General features: G+C 56.3%; 2 protein-coding genes across 2 annotated transcripts; both read right to left on the bottom strand.

The window, feature by feature from the left end:
* Positions 1–461: 461 nt before the first annotated feature.
* TAMALIN (trafficking regulator and scaffold protein tamalin) lies at positions 462–4,356 on the bottom strand. Its single transcript, XM_035570336.2, has 8 exons — positions 4,213–4,356; positions 2,691–2,740; positions 2,231–2,285; positions 1,741–1,843; positions 1,551–1,644; positions 1,401–1,467; positions 1,236–1,302; positions 462–1,116 (listed from the first exon to the last, which is right to left on the bottom strand). Exons 1-8 carry the CDS (start codon positions 4,354–4,356, stop codon positions 707–709), a joined length of 990 nt encoding a protein of 329 aa, XP_035426229.2. The 3' UTR covers positions 462–706.
* A 2,292-nt stretch (positions 4,357–6,648) lies between these two features.
* On the bottom strand, positions 6,649–25,395 carry ACVR1B (activin A receptor type 1B). Its single transcript, XM_035570357.2, has 9 exons — positions 25,202–25,395; positions 15,718–15,957; positions 14,162–14,410; positions 12,697–12,927; positions 12,205–12,372; positions 11,532–11,688; positions 10,913–11,037; positions 10,135–10,265; positions 6,649–9,945 (listed from the first exon to the last, which is right to left on the bottom strand). The coding sequence occupies exons 1-9, from the start codon at positions 25,323–25,325 to the stop codon at positions 9,820–9,822; spliced, it is 1,551 nt and encodes a 516-aa protein (XP_035426250.2). The 5' UTR covers positions 25,326–25,395; the 3' UTR covers positions 6,649–9,819.
* Positions 25,396–26,610: the final 1,215 nt, after the last annotated feature.

Raw genomic sequence — 26,610 nt, 5'->3', positions numbered from 1 at the left:
GCCGAGGGGGGCTCGGGGCACAGCACCTGGGGGCTTGGGGGGCAATGGGGCAGGGATAAGGTGTGGGGGACCCCGGTGCCCGTCCCGTTCCCCCCCCCCGGGCACCCCAGGAACGGAAGGACAGGGGTGGGAGCAGTCTTCCCGTGGCTGCCGGAGGAAGCGGAGCAGGAAGGGGCCTGGCCGGGGCCCAGCAGGGCCATGGGACCAGGGCCACGGGCAGGCAGGGAGGCGTGGGACTGGGGTGTCCCCGAGCAGGCCAGAGGGTGACACCGGTCACCACAAAGGCCAAAACGCTTTTTTGTGCTGGGGGGGGGGGGCTGCAACCACGGGGGCTCGTTATGGGACACTGTCCCCAAAGGCCACCTCTGCCAGAGTCACAGCCACAGGCGGGTGCAAAAAAAGTCTCTGTATTGGCGAGCAACGAGTGCGCCACGCGGTACAAAACCCCTTTTTTTTTTTTTGGGGGGGGGGGGAGGGGGGAGGGGGCACACAGCCCCCCCCCCACCCCCCCAGCACGGAGGCCACCAGTTCCTGAGATGAGCGGTGGCTTCGCAAGCCACCTTGGGACCTTGGGAACAGCCCCCGCTTGTGTCCCTCGGTGCCATGACCCCCACGCCTTGCTGGGGTGTGGGGGGGGGGAGCTTCTTGCAATAAATAAATAAATTAGGCTTGGTGAGGGGGGGGTGAGTGGGAACAGCACCCCCAGCTAGAGGTGGCTCTCCTCCTCCTCCAGCGCACGGTTCAGTCCCGGGATGAATTTGAGCAACCGCTGGCGGAAGCTGCTGTGCCGAGCCTTGGGGGGGGGGCCCACCCCCACCCCCGGCCGGGGGTCTCCGGCCCGTGCCCACAGCAGCCCCGCGGCCCCCGCGCCCCCGCTGCATTTGAGGCTGGAGCTGCGGGTCAGGGCTGGCCGGGATCGGGGCGGAGGGGGCGCGGGTCCCGAGGTGTCCCCGTCCCCGTCCTTGTCGAGGGAGTCGGCGAAGACGCAGGTCTGGTACAAGGAGTCGTCGCTGCCGGCGGCGCTGGCGCGGGGGGAGCCGGGGGCCCCCCCCCCCTGCAGGCACCAGCGCAGGGACTCCAGCGTGTCGTAGATGCTGGGGTCCTTGGCCACCACTCCTGCTGGGGGGCAACGGTGGTGGGAAGTCAGAAAGAGGGGAGCGGGGATTTGGGGCACCCCGAGGAGCTGCCCCGCTGCCTGCCCCCCCAAACCCGGACCCCCCCCCCCCCCCACTCACCCCGCACCAAGCGCTGCTCCTGCACCATCAGCGAGCGGTACTCCCCCCACTTCTCGTAGAGCGTTTGCTGCGGGGAAAAAGGGGGGGGGGAGGTTAAGAGCTGTGCGTAGGGGTCCCAGACCACCTCCCCTGACCCCCCCCCCCCCCCCCAGACCTCCCCCTCACCTTTAGGTACTGCAGCCGTGCCTCCAGCTCAGCTCTCCGGATGGACGTCCCGTAGAGCGTGTCTAGCCTGCGGGGCAGCAGCCATCAGCACGGGGCTGGGGGCCACCTCGGGACCACCCCCCCAACCCCCCCAGCACTCCCCTGGCTCACCTGAGCACATTCCCAGAGCTCTTGATGATCTCCACGATCTCCCGGTGCCGGATGCCCTCTACATTCAGCCCATTCACCCCCGTGATCGTGTCCCCTGGAGGCGGGGGCAGACGGGATCAGGGATGCCAGCCCCCCCCCCCCCGGGGCCCCCCCTACCCCCCCCCCCCCGCCCCCCCAGGGCTGTGCTCACCAGCCTTGAGTCCCGCCGCCTCGGCTGGGCTCCCGCTGTGCACTTGGCACACGAAGGTGAACATCTCCACGCTGTTCCTGTCCTGGTGGTGCAGCCCGTAGGTCTGAAACAGGTGGGTGGGGGGGGGGGGTTAGGGGCGCAGCCCCCCCTTTAACAAACACCGGGGTTCCCCCCCCACAACAGCAACAGGGCCTGGGGGGGGTGGGTGGGTGGAATTTCAACGTTTAAGCAGCACCTGGGGCTGCCGGGCGATGGGGGGCAGCGCCCTGGCTTTGGGGGGGCTCGCACCGGATGCCTGCGCCCCCAAGGAGGGCCTGTCCACCCACCCCCCCCCCCGCCACCCCCACCAGGGGAGGCTTCGGTAAGCAGGCAGCTCCGTCACCGCTAAAAATAAACCGTGGCTCAGAGACAAATTAAAAATACCCTCCATGCAAAGCAAGGTGCAGGCTGGAAGGGTGGGGAGCGCGGCGCGGCACGGCACGGCACCCACCTGGATCTCGAAGCCAAAGGTCTCCTCCGCCTTCTTCTCCAGCGTCACCACCCTCCTGGGGGGACACAAGGGTGAGGGACAAGGCAGAGCCCCCCCCCCCCCCCCCCCCCGGCCCGGCCCGCCAAGAGTTTGGCCACTTCTCTAACTGAACGCTGCCTCGGGGTTTGGGTTTTCCTCGGCGCTGGGTGGATGAAAGCCCGGGGAAAGCGTGGGAGCTGTGGATGGGACCCCCCCCACCCCCACCCCCCGGTGTCGTGCGGGGACCTCGTGGGGTCTGGGGGTGTCAGGTCCCTGTGGGGAGCTGTGCCCCCCGCTGGCAGCTGATCCTTTACCCACCCTGGGCTCCCCTCTGTCTCCACCCCACCGTGGGGTGTCTGGAGCAGCATCCCACGGACGCTCCAACCCCAGCCCCACTCTAGCGCATGTCCCCCCCCCTTGTCACCCGCACCCTGGCCCCTACCTGTGCTCCTCTGGGGACTCGCTTGGGGACATCCACTTGAACCCCGCATCCTGCGGCAGAAGCAGAGCCATCAGCAGGGGGCACCGACCTCTTCGCATTCCCCCGGAACCCCCCGGAGACAAAACGGGGCACCCCACGGGGACGAGCACCATGCCAAGCCGGCACTGAACCAGCGCCCGTGCCCGGGAGCACCCAGCGCCCTGTGCCCCCCCCACCCCGGCCGGATGGGCATAACGAGGCTTTTATCCGTGCTCAAAGCCGCCCTCACATCTGCTCTGCGCTCGCCCCACGCTTTGACGTCGGCTGTGCCGAACCCCAAGTCACGCTCGGGGCGGGGGCGGGCCAGCACAGAAGGGCCCTGTTGGGATCACAGCGTCGGGCTTTTCGTGCAAAGCCGCCTCTCGGCCCCGACAATCATCCCTTTGTGGAGGGCACGGAGGCGTGGGCAGGCGGACGGACCAGCAGGACCCTTGCCACGGGGGCAGAGGTGACAGAGCCTTCCCCCAAATGCCCCGGAGTGGCGCAGGCGGTCACATCGTGAGCTGCACGCGTGGCCCGTCCTGCCGGTGGCCCGGTGCCACCGCGTCCCCCTGCCCTGCACCTAACGGGTGTCACCAAGCCCACGGCCGGGAGCGGGTGGCTGTCCCAAATGCAACCCCAAAAGTTTGAGCGCAGAACAGCCGGCGTTGGGTACGTGACCCCGTAGGGAAGGACGCAGCCCATCACGTCGGGCCCCCACGTCACCCGCAGCACAGGGAGGTGACGCAGGACGCCCTGGTCCCGTTAGGGACGTCTCCTGCGGTGGCCTCGGTCAGCAGGCGGGAGCCAGGCCCACGGCACGTGACTCTGCACGGCTGCGAGAGCCACTTCTGCTCCGGATGTCGGCTCCGCTCTCGCTTCCCTCCGACGCTCAGGAAGCACCGTGGGGCCCGGGGGGAGCACTAGGGCGGTGACGGGCCCAGCGCTGCCAGAGAGGGGCTTTCCCAAGGCACGGGGGCCGTGGGGACGCGTCTGTCCTGGTGGCACGGGCACGCACATGGGGAGCGGGGACCCGTCCCCGTACCCCAAAGCCAGCGGGGAAGGACTCGGGGAGGAACTGGGGCACGGCGCAGGGTTTGGAGGGGGGACACCGGGGCGGGATGGGGACGCGGGGAAGGTGCTGCGGCTGGGAGCAGGAATTGGGACAGGAGGTGACGCTTGGGTTGGGGGGACACCGGGGCAGGACGGGGACGTTGGGCAGGCGCTGGGGCAGGAGGCGGGTGCAGGACGGGATCAGGGAGGACGCGGATTTAAGGACAGGGGCGCGGGGACGGCACCGGCACAGGACCCCGCCGGGGCGGCGACGCTGAGCCGGCGGCGGGACGCAACCACAACCCCCGGTGCTCCCCAGCGCACGGGGCCACCGCGCTCCCCGCCAGCCCGGTACCGATCGCGGCTCCCCGTCCCCCCCAGCACGAACACGGTGGGGGGGGGGGGGAGGAGCACCGGCAAACGACCCCTCGCCGTCCCGGGGCGGCCCTACCTTGCGCACGCGGGGCAGGGTCCCGCCGGCGGCCGCCAGCGCCCGGTAGACGTCGGCGGGGCCGGGGCGCTCCGGGGCCGGGGCCGGGGCCGGGGCCGCATCCTCCTCCTTCGGCCGGAGCCGCCGCAGGCGCCGCAGGGTCATGGCCGGGCCGCTCCGCCCCGCGCGCCGCTATATCAGCCCGCGGGGGCGGGGCCAGCGAAGGACACGCCCCCAATCCCGCCAGGACACGCCCACAATCCCACCAGGGCACGCCCTCATCACACTAAGACACGCCCCCAATCCGTTAGGACACGCCCCCCTCCGTGCTCAAAGCCACGCCCCCCGCTGTTTCGGCCGCTCCCCTCCCCGCTAAGCCCCGCCCCTCCCCGCTAAGCCCCGCCCCCCGGTCCTGAGGCAGCCAGAATGGGGCCCGCTCCAGTGGGGAGCGGGGCGGATTTGGGGGTCCCCCTGGCCCCCTCCCTGCCCCCCCCAGCAGGGCCCTGCTCCCTCCCGGCCCCGGGGAGGGGGCTCCAGAGCAGGGCCCCGGGCCCAGCAGCAGGCGGGAGGAGATGGAGGCCGAGGAGGGGAGAAGGGAAGCAGGGGAAGCCCCTGGGGGCTGAGCTGGGCTCCCCCCTTCCCCTCCATTTTCTGTGTCGTGCGGCCGCCCCCTGCCCTGTTTTATACCAGCCTTAAGTAAACAGCGGCAGGGAGAACACTGAATATGGCAGCACCTGCCAAAAATACTATTCGAGAAGAGCCTGTGTTGCTAGAAAAAAGAGAGATCCACTTCTCTCCTTCCCCGGCATGAAGCAGGCATGGGTCCGTTTACGTTGGGTACATAAACCTTTGTTTCTCCACGAGAATTGCTCACAGTTCCTGAAACGGCCTCGTTTGAAGGTATCAGAACAAAAAAACGTGACCCCCTGTAGCAGTGCAGCTGACTTTTCTCCAGTACCAGGCATTACGGTTAAGCTGGTACCGATGCGGATGTGTCACTGACACACAACTAGGCCGAAGCAGGCGCGTTTTTCAACAGGAAGGGCCCACAGGAGGGTGAGAAATTTGGGTCCCAGAACGCAGCGTAAGCATAACAAAAACATTTACAACCAACCTGAGAATATGAAACCCGGGGAGCATGGTTTGCCCCTCAACTGAGCAAACACAGCTGCTGTAACTTTACAGCTCTAGATTCCAGAGGGACCTGCCTGAAAAAGCACCAGCATGTGCTTAATGCCCAGTGAAAACCACCGTATTCTGAGCCTTAGCCAGTCCAATAAGCAGGTCACTAAGGAAAAATATATTTAAAACGCACAGATTTACATGCAGAGCAGCACTCGTGTGCCTAGAGAGCTACAAAGGGCAGAAAAGGCACAAAAAGTTTGCCTAATACTGCACAATGACTGCACCACCCCCTCCACCCCAAGCCACCCCAGACCTCTGTTGTCTCATTTCCTAGAAGAAAGGTAAAGGCAGATTTTGCTTTAAAACAAAACAAAACAAAAACAAAAAAGCATTCACTCAACTCACCCAGTGCCTCGTTTTTTTGGAACAGGGTTATTTTTGCGGCAGGCCCGGGGCCGCGGGCAGGGACTGCAAACAAAGCTGGGTGAGCCCAGCTGGCGGCTGCCCCTCCGTGCCGCACCGATGCCGTTGGCCTGAGACCACTGGGGACCCCAGACACCGGCGGATTTTCCCCTTGATCCACTCACGTGCTCATTAACAGGAGGCTCTAATTAGGGGGAATTAGCCCAGGCAGTTTGAGGAGCACCAGTTGCCCTCCAAGCAAACAGGATTTTCACGGGGAGCAGTTTGGGCTGCAATTTATCCTCCTCAGAAGCCGCGTGCCCACGTGGGCACAGAGGCACCAGCCCAGGGGCTGCCTCGGAGAGATGCCTCTTGTGCATACACCCTCCTGTTCCTGGTCACTGGACCTGGAGGGGGAGAGCTCCCGAGCCCTGCCTGGGCTGGAAATCCTCCTCTGCCCCCTCGTCTCACCTGCGCTGCCATCGGGACATCGGACTGCACCGCGGACATCAGAAGCTGCATCGGGGCCAGCGATGGGAACGTTCACCGCTGAGATGTGCTGAGCAGGGTGCTAGGGAGATTGTTTTAGCAAGCCCCACTGGCTGTCTCTGGGGCTCAGGGGGCTATTCCCCTGGCAGACAGCAGCCCCAGCTTCACGCCAGTGCCACCAGGCAGGGCAGGGACAGAGCTGACCCCAAGTGGCTCTGGTCTGGTCTCCTCCCAGGGATGAACAACAGATGTCTGGGTTGCTGCCGGCTTTCAGCAAACAGCTGAAAAGCTAGGGGACAGGCTGGAGCACAGAGGTCCTGGATTCGAGACACCCCCTCCACCTGCCCCACAGCACCGGCAGCTTCACCCCACAGCACCCACCTGGGTCCTGGCCGCTCAGCTCCTACCCCTCTGCAGCAAACAGCGAGAGACTCCAACACCTCACGTGAATAAAACAAACTTTTAATAATGTACAGCAGAAATCGACAGCCTCGTTTTATATTAAACAAAAGATTTCCTATATTACATTGTATTTACATTTGCATACTGAAGAGGTAAAGTGTCTAAGTGGCTATTTTACAGTCCATTTCTAATAAAATATACAAAACCAAACAAATAAAAGGGGCAGATTAAGTACCATGAGATCTGTTCTGAAGCCAGCGTACCACCGATTAACCCTGCGCCACAGACAAGAAGCACGAGCTCCGTACCTCTGCCCCTCCCCAAGGCGATTCGCGAGTATCTGACGTCTCCCCTCCTCGCTTCCAACTGCTGCGGCGTCAGCCTCTTGTCCTGAACTGTCTGTAGTGTTGCATTTTTTAAACAGCTGCTGCAGCCACCTGAGCCGGGCACATTTCAGAGCCGGGCAGTGATTCCTATGTTTGCTACCAGTCAGCTAAGTAAGCACTGCACCTCCCCGGCACATGTTTTGCATGAAAAGTGCTGGATAAATGCTACATAGTCAGCGTTCCCACCTCAGATCCTACTCAGTTTTGAGTATCTTCTGATGGCATTTCTCTACAAAAACAAGGCTTCTCTACTCCTCCTTGTAGGGGATGCCCTGCCATCCTGCCCTCACCCCTTCTAACTTGATCCGCTCCACTGTTTGGTTTAGCGCTGAGGCAGATGCATGTGTGGCTACAGTTGGAGGGGCGGGTGAGTGAATCAGTGCAAGTTACGTAGCTGATTTAGTGTCCTCGAAAAGCAGCCTGCACGGTTAACAGGGACAGGAGACTCGTACTCTGAAAGGAGAACGCGCGGCGCTCGCAGAGGAGCGCGCGGCAGACGTACCTACCGGCGTGATGGGCTTTCCTACGGCAGTTTATTTCACAGTCTCAGCTAAGACTTCCTCCCCAACCCGCTGGCATGGGGCCATCGCCAGGGTCCCGTTACAGCAGCTGGAGAGTCTTTAGGGTTCTCTGTGAAGTGCCCACCACCGCCGTTTCTAAATGCAGAAGGGTTTGGTTAAGGGACGGACGGTACCGGAGACACAAGGTAACCTCTGGCTGGGAAACGAGTCAGAACAAATCGGAAAGGGAAGGGAAGCTGTACATTCACAAAGCGCACACTTCCACGCTGCTCCATGAACCAGGCCCTCCCGAGGCAGCCTCGTGCTGCCCGACAGCTAAAAATCCATGGGAGGATGCAAAATGGCTCCAAACACGATGCAAAAAAACACTCCTCACTTTACACAGATAAAGTCACAGACAAGATCGGGGGTCTGGGGGAAGACAGACACACAGACAGATACACAGACAGCAAGAACAGAGTGTTTAAAAAAAAAAATTAACCCCGGCGGCCGGAGCAGAGATGAAACCTCACCTTACAGAACAGGCGCAAGGTTTGAGTAGAAACAGTTCCAGTGTAAATCGAGCTGTGTGCATTTGGTTTTCTTTTTTTTTTTTCTTTTTTTTTTTTTTGCAGTGATTTCTTTACAAACAAACAGGTCAAGAGGTAATAATTATAGATTGTTTTTTCTTCTCTTATAAAGAATTAACAACATTAAAAAAAGTTAAAATCCAGGCCCTCCCAGAAAATAATAATAAAAAAAATAATCAAAACCGCTCCAGTTAAAAGTTATGGCTTCAGAGTTATACACCATAGATACTGACCTAACCAACAACCAGCACTTCCCAGATTGCCTTTGACGCTGCAGTCAGCACGACAGACTCAGTCCTCAAGCTACTTCTGGTTTTGCTAGGCCCAGCTGCAGACAACAGTCGAACCAACTCTACCTCACCCTGATTCGGCATTTAATCAAAATAAAAGTCATGCAGTTCCCCCCACCCCACAAGTTATACACAGCCACTTCCAGATTATGAGATATTTATATATGTATATTAAAAAGATGGACGTTGATTTCCAAACCCACACCCCACCGTCAGATCCTGCGAAGTGCTGAGTGCCTCTCAGGAGGTGCAGAGCAGCGCCAGACACCCGGCCCCTCGCGGTCTGCCCCAAGCCGCAGAGCGCTCCTGCAAGGGTGCCTCGATGGTGGACTCAGGAATCACGTTCCTACAAGAACGGTCTCCTGCGTTTCCCCACGGCCTGATCTCCTTCCAGCCGGGCGCAGTGCCTGCTCCGTCTCCGACACGCATCTCAGCTCTGTGGCATCTCCCCCGGCTTTCCTTCCACGCTACCAAGAATTCAAACCCCAGGGGCTCAAGGCAAAAAGCCCGGACTCCGGGAGCGAAGTCAGTTCCTTGTTTGTTTTGTTTTGTCTTAAAAAAGGGAGGGGGTGGCAGTGAGGCAACCTGATGGGAAGTTCCTGCAGCCGGCGAACGGGCGGCAAGGCCACAGCACCCATCGGAGAGCCAAGGATCTGGTTCTAAGCAGCCTGTCCAAGCCAGACAACGCTCACTACAGAACAAGGAGAGCACCAGCACGCACAGCTCAAAAAAAGGACACTCGAGATTTGCACATGCACAGAAAGCACGAACGGAGATGAGCCACCCTACGGGCAGACACTGCACGTCTACGGAAGGAGATGAACAGGCACAGGGGACACGCGCACCTTGCGCATGCATACACCATTGCGCACACTGACAGCCAGTCAGATTTTTGTTTTCTTTTTTGACTTAGAATTTTTCAAGCTTAAGAAAAAGGAGGGAAATGGTTTCATGAAGCTGATAAACTGTTCAGGCTCAGCCTCTCAGAAGGGAGCACCATTTGTTTTGCAATGCTTTTTCTGCATTAATGTGCCAGTCCTTGGAAAACCCTCAGAGCATGGCAAGAAAACCTTCCCTTTCCCTTCCCACTCCCAGCACCTAGCACCCCGGCCTCAAACACTGCCAACGGGTGCGTCACGCGCACTGAACTTTACAGGGATTTCCATTAAAGAAACAAGAGTTACGATCATGGCTGAGATCCCTCAGGTAAGTCCCTCTCAAGTCTTCACGCTGTCAGGAGGTGATCATAAAAGGTTTCTGATTGTTTCATACCCAAGCAGGGAAAAGAGCAATTCAAGAGGCTCCGTCACCCCACCTAGCAGCCTGTAGGTCACGCTGTCTGGTTGGTAGCAGTAGATTGGGCAGAAACACGAGGTAGGCCTCCATCACACGTCTACTCTAGCATGGCAGCTTTGTGCAGTTTCCTCATGCTGGGGCTCAGAGCCTAGATTTTCACATCCTCCTGGACACTGAGCTGTGAGAGGGTTTTCTTAATGCGGAGGGCGGTGAGTCGAGCTGCTCCGTTGGCGTACCAGCACTCTCGCATCATCTTACCCATCACCCGTAGTGCCTAGGCAAGAAACAAGGGCAGACATCAGTCCTCTCCTCGACCCCAGGACAGCCTGTCGGGCTGCGGCTGCCCGGCTGAGGCCGGCACAGCCCTCTGCCCCTCCTAAAACTAGAGCTCAGCCTACGCTACTCGCTCTTTACTCACCTTATCGAGGGGAAAAGGGGATGTGAAGGCGAAAGCAGATCTTACCTCGTAGCTTTGCCACCAGTTTGGGATGTTAGGCCTTAATTTCTGGTCACATACAACCTTCCGCATCTCCTCAATCGAAGGATCAGAGGGTACAAGGTCATAGTATGGAAGCTGATATTCTTCGTGGATACCTGAAGGAAAGAGAAGGGGAAATGCAATTCCTGGGAGAAAGGATCATCCCCACAGAGCTCACTGAAGGCAGACTGATTCTGGTTTAGACTATATGACTCACTGCTGAGATGCGTCAACGCTTCGCAGTTATTTAGAACAGAAACGAAGAATCTGGGATTCGAGTTTACAAGAAAAATTCAGGGAAATAAAATACAGCTGCCCAAACTGGAACAGAGTCAGCGTGCTGCGATCGACACCTCCCACCACAGAGGAAGGGTCGAGGAACCTCGATTGAGCTGCAGTTGGCAGGACTGCTGCACACATGACAGCACCGCGCTCCTGCTCGCAGCTGGATGTGCCAAGTCACCCATTCATACCAATTCAAGGGGAAGAAAGTTAGCCACCGGACTGGCACCACCACTTAGTTAAAATCCATCCAAAAGAACAGACACCGCCCAGAATATTAACTCCCACTTCCCCACAAAGGCCAGTCTTAACAGGAGCTTTGGGTCGCTTTTGTTGACTCCCTTGGTAGCAACGCACATGGACGTATCTTCCTGCAGCCTTGTGCTCCAGGGCCTCCAAAACCCAACCAGCAGAGACCATCGAGGCTGGGAAAGCCAGATGCAAGCCAGGCTGTTGGCACAAGCACCTGAATGGGTATTACCTCCTGCGTTGCACCTTCGAGCAATCTCCCAGTAGACCAAGCCCAAAGCATAGATATCGGCACACTTAAATGAATCAAAATGCTTCATGTTAATGGTTTCATCCAAGACTTCAGGTGCCATGTATCTGCAGAACAGAAAGGGTTCAGCATGTTAGTTTGGAGAGGGGATCCACTCTAAGACAGTAAACGGCAAGTTCTCCCTCACAGCACTTCTCAGCAGATGAAGCTGGGCATCATGCAGTCTTAATCAGTACAGCACTGGGCCCTACAGTCCAACGGAGTGAACAAAACTCTAAAGAGAATAGTTGGGAAAGAGGCAAAAACAACCAAAAAGCACATCAAGCTCCAGACAACAGGCCCCAAAAGGCTTCTGAGAATGCCAAGCGTGTTGTCAAGCATTATAACGAGCTCCCTGGTGCTGAGTTTACAAAGCTGGCCTACACCTCTCAGCTGGCACCCAGAGACGAAGGGACACCAGTTCTGAGCACAATGCTGACACTCTGCAAGACGCTGGAAATATTTAAGACAGAAAATTTCACCAGTGCTAAACAGCAGCTCAGGCATTTCTCAGTCAAACTGCGATGCCTTCGAATGCCGGCCAGGAAAGCTGCTCCCCTACCGTTTGGTTCCGACCCTTTGGTTCGGTGCAATATCAATCGTATCCGTAACCGAATCGTGCCGGACAGCCAGGCCAAGGTCAGCGATGGCACACGTGCCATTCTTCTTCACCAAGATGTTCTTGGATTTCAAGTCTCTGTGAGCAATGCCAGGCTTTCCTAATAGAACAAAACAACAAGTAGCAGGGATCAAGGTCTGGTGAGATCCGTTAGTCTCAACAGCACAGAGGCAGGACTGGATCTCACGGCGTTAGTTAAATTCTCAGTGTTGCGACACATTTTCCTGTTTGGATACACTTCAGTGATGAAAAAAAAGAGCAGCGCTGCCCGCCTATGGCTTGCAAAGGCTCCATATTTACGCTTCAGAGGTACTGCTGATGCAGTAGCATCCGGAGGCCTCAAGAGGGACATAAACTCCATCCCAGGCATCAGGCATGTTTATGTGGACTTAAGGAGCTTATAACGGCTGCTGCCTGTGCTAACTTCCCACCCAAGTAGCACCAATTTTAGGATGCAGATGTGAAATGCTGGTCTAAATCCCAGAAGGAAGGCGAACACACTCCACTGCCAGCAAAAACAATCAGTCCGTTGCTGGTCAATACTGACCAAAATAAAGTAATTCTGTTTTATTCTCCCTGTAAGAACTCCCAGCATCTTTCCAGACTTTGCTCTTACCTTGAGTACCCACAATCTCCATGTGTAGATGGGCCAGCCCACTCGCAGCAGACAGGGCAAGCTTGATCATCCCCTCAATAGTCACCGTGTATCGATTAAGGTAGTCGAAGAGAGATCCGTGCTCGTGGTAATCAGAGACAAGCCACAGCTGAGTCCACGTTCCATTATCTGCAGCAGGAAGGAGACTGTGCTCAGATGGGTACAATGCAGGGACAGAACAAAACCCCTGAGCATCCTGCACCCCTTCTTTTTGGTACAGAGAACTACCGGGTAAGGCTGCAGCTCAGCAGCCAACCTGGGGGCAAGCGAGTCAACAACAGCAGTAAATTTTACCATCCTTTGGTGGGAAACGGTCGAATATGTAGAGTATTTGAAAAGCACGTTGATGGTTTCCTTTAACCATTTAACTGCAAATCCAAGCGAAGAAACAACTCCTAGAAGCAGACTACATACTAATAAAGTCTCTGCTCGCAGGACTGGGGAACATTTTACCTTTGTTATCTGCAGCAATAAATCCCAGGATGTTCTCATGTCGCAGCATAACAGTTTGATATATTTCCGCTTCCCTAAACCAGGAACGCTCCTCACGTGAAGAGAAGATTTTTACAGCCACATCACCTCCACGCCATCTGCCACGCCACACTTCCCCAAAGCGGCCTTTGCCGATGATCTCCTGAAGGACAATTGTCCGAGCCACGGTCCGCTGGACAAAAAGTGGCAAGCCTATGAACAAGAAAATGGAGAACTGAACGTCTGCTGCAGCAAAAGAAACTCCTGAAGCCCTGGAGTCTGAAGCGGAGCATTATCAAACCTAGAAGGCTCTACATTTGATAACGCTCAGCTTGCCTAAGACCCAAAACAGCAAATGGTGGTAGCTCCCGTGCCTTGTAGGATGTACCGTTTGGCTGCTCCGAAAGCATCTGCATATTGCTTTGAAGTAGCTTGCAAACCACCAGTGATTAGGCATTCAGCAGTCAGGGAACTACAGCTCCACAGCAGATCAAAGAAACTTTAGCCTGAATATGGAGAGGGGAACTTGAAGACAGACTCTGCTAAAAAGCAGTAAATTCCCAGAACTTCTCTTAAGAAAGCAGTCCCAACGAAGTTGCCACCTCTTACGTAAGTTACAGAGCTCACCTGCGGACAGTGAGTACAGAAGAGATCCCTAAACACTTTATATATAGCAGATGTGGTGCTGAAGGTTTATTCCCTGGTTGAATATCAGGTTGCTATATTCTCTGCCTCTGTGGATTATCCTACAGTTTCCATCTGCTGTAAAATTCAGTGTTTTGTGTGTTATTTTTTTTTTTTAACCTAACTGCTTTCATAGTTCAAAGCCATGAATAAAATGATTACTCCCTTAGCTATTCTAGGAATGACTTCTTCTAACTGCTACGAAAGTGAACACTGTACACTTCACGAACACACTGTTCACTTTGAAATACCCAAGGACTCTTTGGGATGAAACAGGCTGCACAAAGAGCATTTGCACACTAACGTTTTCAGCTGCTGGAATCTCTCCTATTTTCCTGCCCGATTTGATGCAGGTGAAATCCTGCACCCCCCTTCGAAAGCCAATAACCCACAGGTTAGCAATTAACGTCTGTTTCCAAAACAAATCCAATTTCAGGGCTAAATTTGAAATAAATGCAGCCGTGTGAGTTATGCTTTTGCAGACAAGGAGGAAAGCCGCACAAAGCTGTTTTTACACATCGCCAGTTAAGGAGGAGTTGAACCACTGCTCTTACCTAGTCTAAGCACTGGACACTGACGTTACAGAGTCTGCTGCATGACCGAAACTAAAATATGCCCTCCGTATTACTCACGACAAGGCAACCTGAACAGGCTGATGAGGCAAGGACCTTCCACCAGTGCAAAGCTGTGAGGACTAGAGCCAGAACAGACTACTCCATTACAACTACACGTTACCAGGTCATTTCCAGTCATATCTTAATACCTGAGCCAGAGCCAGAGGTGGAGAGATCATAGACTAGGTCTTGCAAAGTCTTATCCTTCGACAGGCACATTTCACAAGAGGGGTCTTCCATATCCAGCCGCTGACGATTGTGATAGACTCGTTGGTGGTGGTGAAAAACAAAGACGACGATGATCATGACCACGAACACGAGGAAGACAGGTCCAGCAATCACCGCCACCAGCTCCACAGGACCCCAGCTGGATGGGGGTTCGTTATCTTTCAGGTGCCCTTGAGAGAAAAAAGGAGGAGAAAAAACACAGGCTCTTTTAGAAAACTGTCACTCCTTCAGTGTTCTTTAAGGACCTTCTTCTTGTGTTTTAATTATCCTCTCAGAGCCAAGACTATTTTAGCGTGCTGCTCCAGGATGGTAAAGGACACATCGAATAACAGCGGTAACGTGGGAATGATCGATTCACCAGGCCGGCAAACTACAGTGAAAACCCACAAAAGATGATGGTGCTTCATTTGTGGCATCGGGGGTTACAGCACCTGCTATTTAAAAGGGGGTGGGAGCCTGTTCCTGGCCAACTTTGCTAGAACAGCCTGCGTACTACCTTCCACTGGAACTCTCCAAGTGGGGGAAAAAAAACAACCACCAGAAGTAAGGACTCAGCTCTGCCTCTGTCCCCTTCGTCCTGCAATAGCCAATGAAGACTTGTACGTGAAGACAACAATTACTTGTCTTGAGAACAAACAGGACTTCCCCTACTGCACCCAAGGAAAATGGATACTGCAGTCTTTACCAGACCCACTAAATATTAGCCCAAAACGGAGAGGAACACGGTATGAGGAAGTACTGCATGCCTTCTCTGTCCCAAGAACTGGAAAGCAGCAGCCATTTCCCACACCCTCACTCAAAGGCAGGGCTGCTTCCTCTATGCGTATTCAGAATTCAGGCAGCCCTCCACCCCACACGCTTTCCTCCAAAGCTGCTGCACCGTTCCCATCCTCGTGCCTCATCACTGAAAAGATCTGCGGTCCTGAAGGAAGGAAAGCAAATCTAGCAGACAAAAGGCAGGCTGCAGCGCAAGGCAGCGCCGGAAAAGGGATCCGAGCCGTGCCCAGAAAACATGCACTGACCTCAGGCCATCGCAGACACAGAGCACCATGCAGCAGAAGCTCAAATTTAACTGCAGACGAACATATCTGCTGTTGCTTTCAGGAGCCTGTGCGGCTATCAGCAGCGGGGCTGATAAGGCGAGAGGAGTCTCACAACACAGAGCTGCTGAGTGAAGGTGGGGGGAGAAAAAGCACAACCAAACATTGGAAGCTTCTCCTACCCTAAAGTACAACCTCATCATCTGGTGACATTTTGTCTGCCACAGGGGAGTTCAAGCAACTTCACATTTTAATTTGAAGTAGTTTGTTATTATTTCCACTTTACAAATCAAGGGAATAAGCCAAGCGCTCGAGTTCACACAGCAACCTAAGGGAAAAAGTGAAAACAGTGCCGAGAACACCTCATTCCCGATCCCAAACAGACAGCTTCTATCCTCTGCACTTCAAACAGACGACTTATTTAGCTCTCTACTCACCGCTGGGAACCATTAAATCAATTTTGTTGCAAAAATCGGAGTAGCAGCAGTGAGTATTACGCAGATCTTCTGAACTCAGACAATAGAAGGGTTTCCCAGCAGGAATCAGTTTTGCTTCAGGAATGCAGGTCCGAACGTGATGTTTGACACCGTCCAGGTTGAAGACGGACACCATGCACGCGCCGTCCGTTTCACACGTGGAGTTTGCTTGTTTGCAGTCGGAGCACAAACATGTCAAAGCTGCAGAAATCAAAACAAGATCAGCCCCTTAAAACTCGCCAGAGACCAGGCGTTCAAGCAAAAAGAAAACTTTCTTCCCCAGTCTGCCCACTTCAGAGGGAACGGGCCATTCTTAGGTCCGGGAAGAACTGGCTTTAGTAACAGAACAAGTCATATTTGGTACTGTAGACGCAAAAACCTGCCTTGAGCACCGAATACAATGTGGAAGACCAACGCCTTTCCAGAAGGTGACTGTTGGCACTGCCCTCGTCTTGCCCTTGTTGCAACCAACCATTAGCAGAGATGACCCAAGTCATCCCCGCAAACTAGGCTACATTTTACCAAGACCCACTCCCAGTCCGACCTAGGGTCGGAATACAAACCGAGGCGGAGCGCTCGCTCTTCCTGGCAGACCGATCGCACCCGAATGCCCTGCACAGGCCTCGGCCACGCCACGGACGAGCTGCCCGACACAGGCCAGCGAGGGACATCCACCTCCACGGGCAGCTGGCAGATGCCTACCCAAAACCCAAACCGACTCCACAAGCCAAGCGTGCTACACCCAACCAGATCGGTCACTTATTTAGTAACCGTTTTCCCGATCCGAGACGCTACCTTGGGTCAAATACATTCCTGGCTTTCTGCCTGCTCTCCGTGAACATTATTTGGGTAAAGAGCGAAGGAGACACTCCGAGGCGGATTCCCACATTTTTCGGCCTCCCAGCCGTCACTGTGCTTTTCTCAAGCTGCCTGAAAAACTGTAAGCAAATCCCCAGGCATCGCCATGGTTGGGAACAAAGAGCGAGTACAACAATGTCAAGAAGAAGGGTGGGGCTTGGAGAGCAGCACGCAGTTTTTTCTTCGGCTTTCATCAGATCTCTCAGCCTCCCCGGAGGGATTCAGAAACATGTACTTACCCGCTGCAGAAATGGTCTTTCAGGTAGAGAGGGTTTGAAGAAGGGTTTTAAAAGACACAAGCGCCACGGTTAACTCTCCCCAGCCCGGCAGCTAAATCCTCTCCGCCTGTTTGTGCTCTGCCAGCGGCAGGACACGCACGAAAGTCATGAAGATGCTCGTGTGTGTCGGACACCTTCCTGCGGGGCAGGGGGAGCGCGGAGCCCTCCGTCAGCACCATCGCTGCCATCTGCACGTTTATCAAACCTCCAGGGATATTCACGGCCTGGGGAGAGCCCCTTTGCTCCCAGCCAACGCGCAGCAGAGTCGGGCTGCGGGGGGGCACCGTGAGCCGAAGGGAAAATAAGCAGGTCCTGACCAACTTCTTCGGGGTTTGTTTGGGAGGAAGACACCTGTTATCCCTTATCTCCAGTGTCCTAGGTAAATCAGTCAGGCCAATTACGTTGCTACTCACTCAATTCTCTCTGGACACTGTGCTCTTCATTTCCTAGCTGTTGCTGTGTGCTGCTTAACAGCTCCGAGGCAGGCTGCGATATTTCGGAGAGGCTAAATGCAGGCACAAGTGGGTTTGAACCAACGGATCCAAAACTGAAGCAGCAGTAAAAAGCCAGCGAAATATGGAAGAGCTGCTGAGCGAGACGGCTTTAAAAAGCACCGTAAGCAATTGTAGCTTATTACTCTGTGCTTGGCACAAGCCGAAGAAAAGGGACGTAGGACAGAAAACAGACGGGGATGACCCCAAGACCGAGCCCTACGGAGGAGAGCCGAGCACACCGTACCCAAGGATCGCTCGGCTTTTACAGGGGGATGTTCACGAAGGGAAGCCCCCTGCACCCACCCGCCCCGCAGCTCTGAGCACGCCGCTTTCCAGTGGTCAGCGGGGCAGGGATCGGACAGGTCTTCCAAAAGACACGCACGCTCCGGGGAACAAAGGTTGGTCGTAATGGAGCTTTTAGGAAAGCACGAGAAAGGAGAGCAGCCAGGGCACATTCCTACCTTCAAGTCTACTTAAAAGGAAATAGTGTTTTAAAGCATCTCCTTTATTACTTTATCAAAACCTCAAGGTATAAATTAAAATCATTTAAGCAACACGTTTCACCATGCAGGCTCTTTGCAACTTGATTTAGATGCAGTAAAACCGAACTTGGTTCCTGTTAGTCTCATTTCGAAGTCAAAGATTAAGGCTACGGCAATTTCACTTCCAGAAGCTCAAAAGTAAACAAAACACTTCAGTGCTCTCATAAAGCTGGTTTTGTAAACTTTTTCTTTCTTCCATACCTGGCCCGAAACTAAGCATCCTTTCAAGAACAAAAGCTGAGGCACTGGCTGTATCCTCTCGGTTTCATTTGCAGAGTTCAAAAAAAAAAAAACCAAAAAAACCCAAACACAAAGCAATCGGTCTACCTGCAAGGTACGATACCAAAACCCCCGTGCACAGGGGACCGGAGACAAAAGATCCTTATCTGTTCTGGGCAGAAAGACAAAGTTTCTTCCCAAGGAGGGGTAAGCCCCGCAAAGCCTCGTTTCCCCCTTGCGGTGCTGCCAGCTGACGCGCTCCCCCTCCGAGCCGGCTGCTTTTTTTTTTTTTTTTTTTTAAACAGCGGTTCTCCAAAACCCCTAGGGTAAGCGTGAACAAAGGAAATGAAGACTCCAGCAGGCACGTGTGCTGCTGCTACGCCACCCATGAGACCCTCGAGAGGCCCTCCAGACATTCCAGGTGGCCACGGGAGGGCTGCAGGCAGGCGCCCTCCAGTTTTAGGGCTTATTAAATCCTTGGTAGACCCCGAAGTCCAGCCCCAGCCTCCCTTGAGCAGCCAGGAGCCAATTCTGCCTGCACCTCTATCACGCAAGAGCCCACCTCCAGGCCTGCCATCGCCCGGAGCCGAATTCCTCCCCAGGCATCACCCACCGAGGGCCGGTCCTGCCGCGGTGCCGGAGCCCGGGCTTCCGTCAGCCAGCACAATTACAGGGCAGCCCCTGCGCAGGGCTTGCATTTCAGGTTTGATTAACCAGAAGGGAAAATTCTTCACATATCAGTAGCACTGGGAGCCAGGAACACGCAGACATTCTTTTCCTTTGGATGGGGGACGGAAAAGCGACAGGTACAGAGCCCCACGCCAGGCATCTCCGCGGGGCTCCCGCGAGCAGCCGGGGACGCCCGGGCGAAGCAGGAGCCAGGAGCGAAGGAAAGAATTTTTCATGCCAAACAGCGTTCCTTTTATTCGGGAAGAAAAGCTCCTATTGAGCAAAACATATAATCTACTTAATAAAAGAAACCGACCGGGCCGAAGAAAATAGATCGGGCAGAGGAAAACAAAAGAGCAGTTCAGAGCGCTGGGGCGGTTCGCTCCCCTCTCGCAGGAGCGCCTGGGGATGAGTCTGCACGAAAGGTGCTGCAGAAGTTGGCAGCAGAGCCTGCTCTATCCGCTCCGCGCTCTTCCTGACATTCTGCTCAGAGACAAACCCAGCCCTTAAACGAAGCTGTTTAAACAAGCCTAGCATTAAGCCGCGGATCCTCAGAATGAAAGCTTTGTTCTCCCAAAGAGAGACGGATCGGGCTCGTGTCCCTGCCGAAGCAAAGCCTCGCTGCGACGGAACCCAGGGCATCCTCCTGCCCTAACTACAGCAGGGGGGGAACAAGAGAAGGCCCCCTCGTACCAAATTCCCCCATTAAACGTAACCTGCTTTCGTAACATGAATCCCAACAAGCAGGTGGGGGTCCTTGGATTACAGCTCCAGGCTCCAGGGAGCTAAAATATTAAGCCTTGACAGCCAAAGAACAATTTTTTTTTTTTTTTGCAGCAACTATCTGAGCTCATTTTGCACATATTTATTCTCGCACAGGAATGCGTGTGTCAAGATGTCTACGCAGCTAGACAGGAGAAAAGTTTCACAGCGAAATCTAACGTAATGGTGTTAACCACCTCTTGGAATACATTTCCCAAAATCTCCCAAAGCCGCGCTATGCAAGATGACATTTTCCCTGGGGGAAAATGCTACCTGATCAAGATGTATTAAGATAATTAACCTGAAGATGCTCATTGGTAAAATTGCCAATACCCACCCACGTATTTACCAGATAAACAGATTTTTGCCGAGATTGTAAGCTGCTGTTCTTTTTCAACAGTTTGAATCGAGGCTGGAAGAACAATGATTCCCCTGACTTCTGAGCCTTCATAAGGCTCTGGAACAGGAGCTGCAATTTATTATGTCTCTGTACAGCACCTAACTTAATGAGACCCAATCTGGTAGTGATGTTTTAATGCTGCAGCAGCATAATGTTAGCAAGAGAAATGGAAAACAATTGGGTTTGTACCTCTGCTGTTTCTTCAGATGCTATAATGAAGAGGGACATGTGTAAACATGCTTGGAAGAAAGAAATACCTTTCAGGGTTTCATTATATGCTGTGCTGAAATAAAGAATAACCATTATCACGGAGGGTTTTGCCCAAGAGTAGGCTAGAAATAAAACCCATTCTCACGTGGCGAGGGAGCTGAGGACTGTTCCGAGTCTCTGCATGCTCCTCGTTCAACCGTACCACCCCAAGAATGATACTCCAAGAAAACAACCAGGGCTTCATTTCCAAAAAAGCAGGGAGGACAATACCCAAAGCTCCCTGATGAAGACTTTTAGAAACAAAGATTTTCTTTCCATCACGTTCATCTCAATTCTGCTGCTGCCTGGGGTCAACAACTGGCATCCCCACATCCCCACCCAGGATATATCTGGGTCTAAAACGCCTCTGCCGTGTGGCACACCAGCATCTTCTCCGAGCCCCAGCGCCAGCTCACCGACACCTCCACCTCCAAAAGTGAGCACCAGGACATTTCTAGAGCTCACGCTGCCCCTGCTACCCTACCGAGGGGCAGAAGAAACCAGAAGATTTGCTCTTCTGCAGATACAGTGCCACCATCTCGAATGCCTTCCCTACGTCTCGCTGCCTCATCAGCATCTCCATCTACTTTCGGATCTCAACATCTCTTCTGTTCCTTGCTGGTGCTTCTGAAATCTACTGACCCACTGCTGCTAAATGAAACAGAGTTAAAATTAGCTGTGCTATGAAAAAAAAAAAAAAAAAAAAGCACTTGCATGCAAGTCATCCAGAAACTAAAAATTATACTAGGATATTTAAAGTTAGCAACAAGAGTCCCAACTTTTTCGAGCTGGCTGCAGTCCCCTGGCATGCACTGAACCCAACAAGAACATATCGTGGCTGACTAGAAGACATACTAAATGGAAAAAAAAAAAGGGGGGGGGGGGAAGGATGTGCTTTCACCTTTAAAGAAGGGTTTTCCTTGCATCTAGTCAAGTAACACAAAAGGAGAGCTTTAAATGAATTTTAAACAAGCGAATTGACAGGAGCCTCATCATTAATAGGGTAATTAGAAGGAGCCTTGACATTTCTGCTGCTGTTGCTCTTCAAACTCAGAAAACAGACATATGGCTCCAAACTCCCTCTCCATGCTCCGGTCTGACACCTATTTTGTGTTTTGACTTGTTCGGGAACCAGTTCAGGAGCCACCCATGCCCTACCAGCACTGCAGGACAAAGTCCTGCGAGCCAGGCAGATGGACAGCCCCTCACTGACGGTTTCCAGGACTCTGCATTCTCAGGCAGCTAGCACATTTTTGGGGGGTCTAAATAACCAGCTGCTTACTGTGCCGTTGATATTCCAACACCTAGCAGGCCACGGGTTACTTCTAAGAAGCCCAGAGAAGGTAGCAAGCGTTCGAAAAGCGAGCGTTGTCAGGGGGCCTTGATGTGCAGCAAAGTCTGCTTTTCTGCTGGGAAGAAAGGGGAAAAAAAAATCCACAAAGAAGAGGGAGGCTGGAAAGCTTGGGCTTAAATAATCCGGACAAAAGAGCGCTCACACCCCTGCAAAGAGCCCGCACGCAGCAGCTTGCCTCCAAAGGCTCAGCACCAGCGAACGCCGAATGCCAGCGCGGCTTTCTTCTCCCTTGAGAGGAGCAGACAGACCAACTCCCCGCGCCGGGCTGATAACCGCCCCGGCCGTGTGCTGGGGAGCATACTTCCACCGGTCAACACCCAGTGAACTTTGCTTGGCGTTCAGAGAATTGACGTTTTTAACTTCACTCCTTTCGCAACTGCGATTTCCGGCGCATCCACTACTGGCAGCGGCCGCGTACCCGGGGAAAAAAAAAATCCGGGCTGTCTGGCCAAGGAGCCGAAGGAGTTCAAGAATGCTCGTTGGACACTGTTTTTAATTTCCAGTTGGAGAAATCTTTCTTGGAAAGTTCTAAGATGTAACTTGTGGACCGCTCCGTTTGGTCTGATTTATCTGGGTAAATACGTACTCAAAGCAGGTGTTGAGAATAAAACCCGCTGGTCTGAGAGATTGCTCCCAAAAACCACTCTTTTTGCTTTGTTTCAGGCCAGAAAACGAAGCCTACCTACAGCCACCCTGGAAGAATCACTGCACGGGCACCGTGCGCTTTCTTTTTAAAAAGGAAAGCGAGGTGGGGGGGGGGGGGGAGGTTTCCTCTCTATTTATCAACGCACACGTTGGGTTTACAGCACCCAAGCACTGCAGAAATTCGGATGTTTTTTCCTACCTACCCTGAAACAAGCAGCTAAGATCTCTCGTGGAAAGCACAACAGCAAGGGCAGCCCTGGCTGGCTCCGGAGGCACGCCGAGCTCGCATCATGGCTGCTCGAGCAGCCGATGCACGCACAGTCGGAGGCTCCGGTCCCCGCCGCGGCGCCGACGGAGCCGTGGCCGCGATGCCAGACCCCGAAACACCTCCCTGGGGTCCCCAAAGCGGCTCCCTGGGGGTCCCCAAGGCCGCAGTTTTCCGCCGGGCAGCGTGGCTGCGAACAGCCGGCGTGCGCTTGGCGGAAACAATAGGAGCCCTGATCAAAGGCACGGACGGGTCCGCCGAGCTGCACGGGGTCAATCAGCCCTTTCCTGTTTGTTTATATATTTATTTTTCCCCAAGCGCCAGCTCGGTGCAAACCACGGAGGGAAGCCTGGTGACAGACCCGTGGGGAGCCTCCCGCGGTCCCCAGCTTTGCCACCTCCACCCCGGAGAAGCCGGCATCGCCAAGGCGCCCACGTCCAGCACCCCGGCGGGGCCGCTCGGTGAGGCCGACAAGTCCGGATCTGCACGAGGAGAGGCGGTTGCCTCCCGAAAGCCACCTGGAAGCGCCTGCCACGACGAGGCGAGAGGACGGGGAGGAGAGGAAGGCTCCTCCTGCAACAGGCACCGGCCTCGCACAAGCGGCCGTCGCCCCCCCCCCCCACCCTAGAGCGAAGCCCCTCGGTGGCCGACCAGGCCGCGGCCTCCCTCCCTGCCAACAGGTGCCCCCCCGGACCCCACGCCGTGAGGAAAAAGGGCAATATTTTTTTTAATAAAAAGCACAAACGTGGTACTTTTCGCTTCCCCCCCCCCCCACCCCCCTTCCTCGGGGAAAAGCAAAAGGCGCGCGGCGAAGGCCGCAAGCAGCCGAAACAAAGAGTTTGCCCTCCCTCCAAACAAATATTTGCAGTCGCCAACGACGCCGTGGCAATTTTTTTGGGGGGGGGGGTTGTTTTGTTTGAAAGAAAGGTTCCTTTGCCAAAAAAAGCGGCGGCCCGAGGAGGGGGCACCGCAGCCTGTGGGGCACAGGGGCCAGCAAAGGGCCGGGCTCCCCCCCCATTTTGGCCTGGTCACAGCCACCAACATGTCTCTGCCCGAGGCTCAGCACTGACGTGGGGGAACTTCTCCCCCCCCCCCCCCCAACACACACAATCGGGGGGGGCCCAGAGGCCTTTTTGGGACCCACAAGGCCCCACTGACGTGCCCAGGCCCCCCCCCCCCCAGTCCCTTCTCATTCAGGGAGAAGCCCCCCCCCCCGGCCGGCGGGTCTCTCCCCAAGCATCCCTCGGCACATCCCTCGCAGACACGGAGGATTCCCCCAAATCAGCCCCCGTTTCCCCTCTGTGCCCCCCCCAAAGGCTCCACCAACACCCTACACACCCTTGATGCCTCCAGACCCCCCCCCCAACCCCAGCCCCCATCTCCCCCCTCCCTGCACCCCAAGGCCCCCCTGGGGCCTCCCCTGTACGATGCAGCCCCCCCCTTTTTGAAGGGGGGGGGGTGGAGAATGTCACGACGGACAGACAACAACAGACCCCAATCCCAGCCCCCCTAGCTGACCTCATGCCCCCCCCTCATAGCCCATCTCTCCCCCCAGGACCCCCCCTTCAGTTCTCCCCCCCCAGCCCCCCTAATATGCTCCCCCAGCCCCCAAGTTCCCCCCCAGCCCCCCTAATTCCTCCCCATAGCCCTCCCCCGCCCCCCCAGTTCCCCTCCTCAGCCCCCCAGTTACCCCCTCCCAGCTCCCCAGTTCCCCCACTGCCCCTTCCAGCCCCCCCAGGCCCCCTTTTCAGCCCCCCCCCAGTGCCCCAGTTCCCCCTACAGCCCCTCCAAATCCCCTCCTCAGCCCCCTCAGAACCTCTCAGCCCCCCAGCTTCCCTCCTCATCCCCCCCCAGCCCCCTAATTCCCCCCCCAGCCCCCCCAATTCGCACCCAGCTCCCTAATTCCCCTCCTCAATCCCCCAGCACCTCCAATTCCCCCTAGAGCCCCCCCAGTTCCCCCCTAGAGCCCCCAAAGCCCCCCCAGCTCCTCCAATTCCCCCCCATAGCCCCCCAGTTCCCCCAATTCCTCCCCATAACCCCCCCAATTGCCCCTCCAGCTCCCCTCAGTACATCCAGTTCCCCCCTAGCATCCCCCAAACCCCCCCAGCTCCCCCAATAACCCCCCCCAGTTCCCCCCCAGAGCCCCCCAACCCCCCCCTCCAGCTCCCCCAATTTCCCCCCAGCTCTCCTCCAGGCGCCCCAGTTCCCCCCTAGGGGAACCAAAACCCTCCCCAACCCCCCCCCTCAATTCCCCCCTAGAGCCCCCAAAGCCCCCCCCCGCTCCCCCAATTCCCCCCATAACCCCCCCGTTTCCCCCCCATAACCCCCATTTCCCCCCCCCAGCTCCCCCAATTCCCCCCTAGAGCCCCCAAAGCCCCCCCCAGCTTCCCCAATTCCCCCCACAACCCCCCCGTTTCCCCCCCATAACCCCCATTCCCCCCCCCAGTTCCCCCCCAGCCCCCCAGAGCCCCCCCCAGCTCCCCAATTCGCCCCCATAAGCCCCCCAGCTCCCCCAATCCCCCCCATAACCCCCCCCGTTTCCCCCCCATAGCTCCCCCAGCCCCCCCCCCATTACCCCCCACCCAGGTCTCCCCCCCCCCCTCCTCAATCCCCCCCCCCCCCCCAAGGTTCCCGGTGCGGGCGGGGGCGGGGCCGTCCGCCATGTTGTGCCGGCCGCCGGGCCGGGCCCGCTGCCGCCGCCCTCACTCACCGCGAGCCCCACCGGGCGCCCCGGCCAGGAGCAGGGCGAGCAGCGGCAGCAGCACCGGCGGCGGCGGCGGCGGCAGCGCGGGGGCGGGCGGGGGCCGGCGGCGGCGGAGGGGGGGGGCGGCCATGGCGAGCGCCGCGGCCTCGGAGCCGAGCGGGCGGCAGCGGAGCGGGAGGGGGAGGGGAGCGGGGAGGGAGGGGAGGGGCGGGGCGGGGCGGGGCGGGCCTTAAAGGGGCCGCGCGGCCTTGGGGGGGGGGCGTGAGGGAAGGGTGTGTGTGGGGGGGGGGGGCTCAAGGGAGTTGGGGGAGGGGGGGGGGAGTGAGGGGAGCTGGGGGGGGGTAGTGGGGGAACTGGGAGGGGGGAACTGGGGGGGTAGTGGGGGAACTGGGGGGCTGAGGAGGGGGCCTGGGGAGGCTGGGGGGGGCTCAAGGGAGCTGGGGGGGGTGAGGGGAGCTGGGGGGGGTAGTGGGGGAACTGGGAGGGGGGAACTGGGGGGCTGAGGAGGGGGCCTGGGGAGGCTGGGGGGGGCTCAAGGGAGCTGGGGGGGCTGAAAAGGGGACCTGGGGGGGCTGAGGGGTGCCGGGGGGGCTGAGGAGGGGTGCTGTGGGGGGCTGTGGGGGGCTATGGGGAGGCATTGGGGGGGCTGGGGGAGCATATTAGGGGGGCTTGGGGGGGGGAGAACCGAAGGGGAGGCCCTGGGGGGAGAGATGGGCTGGGGGGGGGGCATGAGGTCAGCTGGGGGGGCTGGGAAGGGGCTGGGGTTGGGGTCTGTTGTGGTCTGTCTGTCCGTCGTGACATTCCCCCTCCTCCTCGAGGGTGTGTGAGTGTGTGTGTGTGGAGGTGTGTGCGAATGTGTGTTTGCATGTGTGCATGCATGTGTGTGCATGTGCAAACGTGTGTAAACATGTCTGTGCGTGTGTGCAGGCATCCTTGTGTGTGTTTGCATGTGTGTGTGCATGTGTGCCAATGTGTGTGTGAACATGGGTGCGTACGTGTGTGTGCAAATTGTGTGTTCAAAGGTGCGTGTGTATACATGTGTGCATGCATATGTGTGCATTCACGTGCATGAGTGTGTGCATGCGTATGTGTATACGTGTGTATGCATGCACACATGTACTTGCCTGTGTATACATTTGCACACGTGTGCATGCATGTGTGTGTGCACTTGTATGTGTGCATGCATAAGCATATGTGCATGTGTATACTTGTGTGTGTGTGTTTGTGTGCATACATGCATGCACGTGTACGCAGACGTGTGCGTGCTTGTGTGCATCCATGTGTGCACATGTGCATGCATGCTTATTGCATGTATGCATGCACTAAGGCACATGTATGTGTGCATGTGTGTGCATGTGTGTACGTGCTTGTGTATGCATGTGTGTGCGTGTGTGTGCATGTGTGTGCATGTATGC

This window comes from Cygnus atratus, chromosome 29, assembly GCF_013377495.2.
Source record: "Cygnus atratus isolate AKBS03 ecotype Queensland, Australia chromosome 29, CAtr_DNAZoo_HiC_assembly, whole genome shotgun sequence".
Classification (NCBI taxonomy): domain Eukaryota; kingdom Metazoa; phylum Chordata; class Aves; order Anseriformes; family Anatidae; genus Cygnus; species Cygnus atratus.
Note: the sequence above shows the minus strand (reverse complement) of the source record. Positions and strands in the feature narration are given on the sequence as shown.